At 54.8% G+C, this 6,000-nt stretch overlaps 3 protein-coding genes across 3 annotated transcripts; 1 reads left to right on the top strand and 2 right to left on the bottom strand.

Annotated features, from left to right (window-relative positions):
* Window positions 1-145: 145 nt before the first annotated feature.
* PHSY_006541 (hypothetical protein) lies at window positions 146-861 on the bottom strand (the record flags this gene model as incomplete). The annotated part of the gene is made up of 2 exons (XM_012337141.1): window positions 146-495; window positions 579-861. 2 exons carry the CDS (start codon window positions 859-861, stop codon window positions 146-148), a joined length of 633 nt encoding a protein of 210 aa, XP_012192531.1.
* Window positions 862-2,242: 1,381 nt separating this feature from the next.
* Window positions 2,243-3,916, top strand: PHSY_006542 (glycoside hydrolase; the record flags this gene model as incomplete). Its single annotated transcript, XM_012337142.1, has 1 exon — window positions 2,243-3,916. One exon carries the CDS (start codon window positions 2,243-2,245, stop codon window positions 3,914-3,916), a length of 1,674 nt encoding a protein of 557 aa, XP_012192532.1.
* Window positions 3,917-3,951: 35 nt separating this feature from the next.
* PHSY_006543 (NADH oxidase) lies at window positions 3,952-4,434 on the bottom strand (the record flags this gene model as incomplete). The annotated part of the gene is made up of 1 exon (XM_012337143.1): window positions 3,952-4,434. The coding sequence occupies one exon, from the start codon at window positions 4,432-4,434 to the stop codon at window positions 3,952-3,954; it is 483 nt and encodes a 160-aa protein (XP_012192533.1).
* Between the last annotated feature and the right edge of the window lie 1,566 nt (window positions 4,435-6,000).

Raw genomic sequence — 6,000 nt, forward strand, 5'->3', positions numbered from 1 at the left:
ACGACAGACTTCACGGCTCGGAGACCCTTGCGGAATGTTTGTTTGCTTCCGCACACCTTGCATGTCCTCACTTTTGCCCCAAGACTCGAATGGCAAAGGTATTGTCTGTATTGCTTCTACACCATTGTACAATCTCGCGGATCGCTTAGGGAATGCCGATGTACTCCAAGTACATGGCATCGGTGGGCAGCATCATGGGAGGGTCGTAGATCTTCCACAGCATGGGTGATCGATTGCCCCAGGCATCCGTCAGCCTAATCGCAGCACTGGGGACGCCGTGATGCAAGTCGATCCAGGTGTCTACCTTGGTGTACTCCTCCGAAACATCGTACATCTCTTCCGGTCGAGTGTTGCCGCCGTCTTCCTCGCAGCTTGATGTGAGGAGTTGCGCACCCTCTCGTGCGATCGGGTAGAGCTGGATTGTGCCGTTCGAGTGGAGAAGGTAGCTGCCGTGTTGCCAGATGAGCTGACTTGTGATGCATTGCGGTTTCCGTGCTGTGTGAAGAGGAGGTAAAGCGAGCTCAAGGGTCAGGAGTCGACGTCAATCTGGTTGGAGGTCAGAGTGGTCAGATACTTACGGTTCGGTGTGACGCGGTACTTTGCAAACTCCCAGAAGCCATCTCGAGTGAAACTGTAAGCTGTTCCTGGAACATTGGGCGGTGTAAAGCTCCTCGTTCGCGGGTCGAAGAAGCCTGCTCCGGTGACGACTCTTCCCGATCCCGATGACCAGGTACCTTGAAGCATGGCTTCATCACCTGCGGAAAGAATCTGGTACCGCTGACGACCCGCCGATACCAGGCTCAAGGTTTGGAAGCAGACGTAAACCAGGCATGCTAGTAGCAGCTGCGTCGAGCGTGCCATCGTGTTGCGAATCGCGAAGTTGTCGTGATGTTGGAAGAGCGCACGTTGTTTCCCGGATGTGCAGGGGAGGCTGAGCGTGCTGTAGTCGCTGCTCTTTAATGATAGCTGATTGAGTTAAGCTTGGTGGGAGATGCAATCTCGATGATGGTGGTGGTGCGGATCAAGTGTTGAGATCAAGAACGAGGCAGCAACAGGATTGAGTTCGCAGAGCGTCGAAGCAAGATGGAGCAAGGCTCAGTCTAGAAGCACACGAGGATCATCACAGCCACTGGTCAGCGTCAAACACTGATTGTAGTGGCCACATCAAAGCCTCGTCGGCACAGAGTGACAGCTGATTGTGACTGTACGACAGCGGCTGGCTGAGAGAAACATCTCTTATGGGACGAATCAGCGCCAGGGACTTGCGAGATGGATCGGAGGATCCACTGCTTTGTCAACGAATCCAAGTTTCTTGGCATTCTGCTTGCGAGAGCACGAGCTGTATGCTGTATGCAGCCTGACCCATTGTCGGACAGCTCTGTCGCGTGGCTGTTCTCAGCCCCTCCAAAACAAATGCAGAAATTCAACTGCTCAGCGCGAAAAAATTTCGCATCTCATCGCAGCGCAATCTGAGCTGTCGGTTTCCGCCTGATTCCTGCAAGTCTTGGCATCAGGCTCTGAAATTGCTTGGCGTTCGCACTTGCCGACCTTGCCCTGCAGGTCGCATGTATGTGGAGACCCCTCTCCGTGCCCGTGGCTGTCGCAGAACATCCGTGATTGGTATCACCCTGTCGCATCGACGGTTTGGAGGCAGATTCTGTTCATCGTGATTCGGTGCGCAGAATAGCCACATTGATGTGATTGATCAAGGCGTAATTTGTGACAAGACGAAGCGGCTGAAGTGAAAGGACGCACGAGGGCGACGGATACTCCGATGATGGTCGAGGTGATAGACTGAAGACTGGGCTGTGCTTCTGATCATTTCGACACGGAGAGCCAAGACATTTGCTCTTCGCTTGGTCGAGCCCCTCGCCGATCATCGTCCATCAGTCGGAGACTTTCCGCCTAGCGTCTTGACAGCGGAGCTTGTGACAATGGTCAGAGCCTGCTCCTCAAATTATATCTGAACCATCGACTCGGACTTCGAAGCGCCGGCTTCTCTCCTTTCGTCGAACAACGCTTCGAGCTCCCCTTTGCCTTTCAACCACGACAGACCGTCCTCCTGACGTCCTCTTGTTTCCTTTCCACCAACACCATTATCGACAAGTGGCACCTACTATTTGACTGGTCAGCTCACGTTCAGCGCTGAAAGTAGATTCTGCCCGCAGGTACACACATATAGATCCTCACAATGCCTGCAAGATCAGGAGCAGCCTACCACAGAGCGGATAATCCGCCCAGCATGGTCTCTTCTCGGCCCTCAGTCCAGACCGATTCAAGTAGCGGCTCTTCGTCTCAGAAGTACTACAACGCGTCATCCTATGCTCAGCAGGGCAGAGGGTACAACGGTCGCATGCCAGCGGCACCGCTGCTCACTGATGATGACGATGAAGACGACTACCTTTACTCTGACAAGGGTCTCGACCGTCATTCTGGCTCGTGTATCAGTATCCGCGGACTGCTCAACGTCTTGACTCTGATCTTGCTAGCCATGGGCTTGCTTGCACTTTTCCTCGGATACCCGCTCGTCGTGGTCTTGAGCAAAGTCTTTGACAGCATCGATATCAATCGCACAAGTCCTGAACGGCTCACAGCTCTTTCGCAACGCGGCTTGATTGATCCCGACACTCCACAGGCAGCGATGCGGCGCAGATCCCCCGTCGACGGCTCCGACTGGCACCTCGTCTTTTCCGACGAGTTCAACGAGGAAGGCCGTTCCTTCTATCCCGGTGATGATCCGTACTGGGAAGCAGTCGATCTCTGGTACTGGGGAACGGGCGACTACGAATGGTACTCTCCCGAAGCCGTCAACACCACCGGTGGAGCCCTCATCATCTCCGTCGAAGAGAGAGAGACCAACAACAAGAACTTCCGCTCCGGCATGATCCAAAGTTGGAACAAGGTGTGCTTCCAGGGTGCCTACTACGAGATCTCGGCTCGTCTGCCTGGTTCTGCAACCGCCCCCGGCTTGTGGCCCGGTCTCTGGACACAGGGCAACCTGGGCCGTCCCGGATACGGTGCGACTAACGAAGGCATGTGGCCCTACTCCTACCAAGGCTGCGACACGGGCGCTTTGCCCAACCAGACGTACGTTAACGGTACCGGACCACCCGCGGCACTCAACGCCAACGGTCTCTTCTCGGCTAGCTACAACAATGAGCTCTCTTGGCTCCCCGGTATGCGATTCACTTCGTGCAACTGCCCTGGCACCGAGCATCCCGGCCCTAACCGCAACATCGCGCGTTCCGCACCCGAGCTCGATATCCTGGAGGCCAAGATCGCTGTCGGCCAAGGACATGGTGAGACCTCCCAATCTCTTCAAATGGCACCGTTCGACGTCGATTATTTCTACGGCAACAGCACCGCTCGTGGCGATGTCCGCATCTGGGACGCCAACACCCGTCTCAACGACTACAAGGGTGGTGCTATCCAGGAAGCCGTTTCCGCGCTCAGTGATGTACCCCCTGTTGCATACGAACTCTCTCCCAATGGGCGTTACATGACCTTTGGTGTCGAGTACGATCCCGATTGGAACGAAGATGGACAAGCCTCGGTCACCTGGTACATGGACGGCAGACCTACGTGGACGCTGAACGGTCAGGCCATCGGACCCGTACCCGAACTAGATATCAGCCAACGTCTGATTCCCACCGAGCCCATGTTCATGATTCTCAACGTAGCCATCTCCGAGTCCTTCCAGGTACCGGACTTTGATCTGCTCAGATTCCCGGCTCACATGGCGATCGACTACGTTCGCGTATATCAGAGGGACGGTCAACCTGACCGTGTCGGTTGCGATCCTGCAAACCGACCAACCTACGACTACATCCAAAACAACCTGGACATGTACTTCAACGCCAATCTCAGCACCTATGATAAAGCGAAGATTCCACGAAATAGATTGCAAGGATGCTAAAGCTTTCGAAAGCATATGTACATAGCCGTCGACATCTAATCGTTTCTTCGACCTCCTCGAACCTTGACCGTGAGACGACCGCGATGGTACGCATCGCGAATTTGAGCTTCTTCTCGAGTGACTTGGCGTGAGTGTCGGATCCAGGGAGGCATGAAGCGCTCCCGAGGAAGAGTTCTTCCTTGCTCCTTGACCCTCTTGAGGTTGAGTCGACGGTTGTCGAGCTTGTTGCCGTTCCTGTGCACGACGCGATAGTTGGAGCGGGGGCGAACCACGTGGTGGTGGAGGTACGAGTGACCCCGGATCACATCACCTTCCTTCGAAACGGCGATCTCCTTGCCCAGAAGGGCGCGATATATGTCGTCGTCAACGAGGACGTACTCTCCGTGGACGGCGAGGAGAGCAGCGACGCCGTCGGCGTTGCGCACGATGTGAGAGGCCGGAGGGTAAGTCACGGTCAGCTTCGGGACGTTGTAGTCGCGGTAGCGACGAAGCTGACGGTGTCCGAGTGGGGCGGCCATGGCGTGGTGCGAGGAGCGGTGGTGGTGGTGCGAGTGGTGGTGGTGGTGGTGCGAGGGCGGGGGTCTTGACGGATGTACGCTGGTCGAGGTCGTTTTGATAGCACACACAAAGAGCAATATATACATCCTCTCACACTGTTCACGAGCGTCTCGTAGCGTGCAGCCCGAGACTCTGAGGCTCATACTGGGAAAGCGAGGTCAGCACTTCGTACCAAAGAGGCGATTCTCTCAACACAATGGCCAAACGACACAGCGAATATCGACAGACTCTCGCAACGATTTGCCAGCGATGGCGCTGACAGCGCAGTTTGAGACGTATCTCTACCAATGAGAGATCTCGGTACATGCACCATCGTTCGTCGAGCACCATCACTCGTCGAGCCCGTGAAAGCAATCAGAATGCACAAAGGTTAACACGTTTGCTCAGTTTCGTGGCTGGTGGCTGAAGGCGCAGTAGCGTCGTTGTCGTGCTGTACGACTCCCAAGCACATACGTGGCAGAGCTAACTTCGGACCAAATGAGAAACACATACGATGCTCATCACCAACGACACACGATACTGCCGGACGAGGCTTGCATGATGGACTCCACTTTCCGCGGAGACGCGCGGAAAATTAAAATTAAAATTAGAGCGCATACACCCACGCGACGAACTTTTGGCAGGAGAAAATCTCGGGGGGGACACATGTTCGCTCACCCGTGAGACGTCAAAACGGAGAGTGAGACCGACTTTCAGACTTGGTCGCTGGCAATTGTCACGGAACTCTCGCTGTAATCACATCGCATGTGCATTCGAAGCCACAATTGCTTGAATCGCCGCTGTACATGCCAAGGCACCGTCATGTCCAAAATCGCTTCGTCGGATTTGAGCGGAAATTTCTTTTAAAAAAATAAATTTGGGCGCATACAGCCACGCGACGATCCGGGGGAAGAGATCTCGGCTTGGGCAAAATTTTCCGTTCACCCTTGAGATAGCTGGATCGGCACTCTGGCTTGCCTTTCCGGCGAAATGGCCGACATTGCCTCGGCTTTTGCTTTCTAAGAGCACACATTCGAGACTCTCAGGCGCCACTGTTGCATGGATTGCCGCTCTGCACGCGCCAGCGCGGCACAATTAGCAACTGCGAGGCGCTCGTGCGCGGTGCGCGGCAAAATAATATTGTATTTTATTTTTCTCTTCGGCATTTCGGGAACATGAAATTATGCAGAAAAAAATGGCCCGGGTGGGAAAGGGGCGCTCCGCTGCAGCGCGGGCGTAGAAGCGCGTCCTCGCTGTCACTTTGTGCAATGTCGTACCGAAGCTTGTCGTGAATTGTGATCGCTTGTTGTACTCTAGCATCGCGTTGCAATGCTATCTTGGCGCTCAGATCCGCATCAACTTGTTCACAGGCTGCATGAGTGTGTGAAGGATGAATTGAGGCTTGCATTAACGAAGGCCGCGCAAGAAAAAGGGTGCCAGTCGGGCCGGTCGCCGATCCAGTGACACGAGCAGGCTGGACAACGGCGAGGTGTGTCACATACCGCTCAATGCATCGTCTTGAACCGTTCGGCAGCTGAAAGCGTGAT

The sequence above is a fragment of the Pseudozyma hubeiensis genome (assembly GCF_000403515.1).
Source record: "Pseudozyma hubeiensis SY62 DNA, scaffold: PHS59, whole genome shotgun sequence".
NCBI classification, from domain to species: Eukaryota; Fungi; Basidiomycota; class Ustilaginomycetes; order Ustilaginales; family Ustilaginaceae; genus Pseudozyma; species Pseudozyma hubeiensis.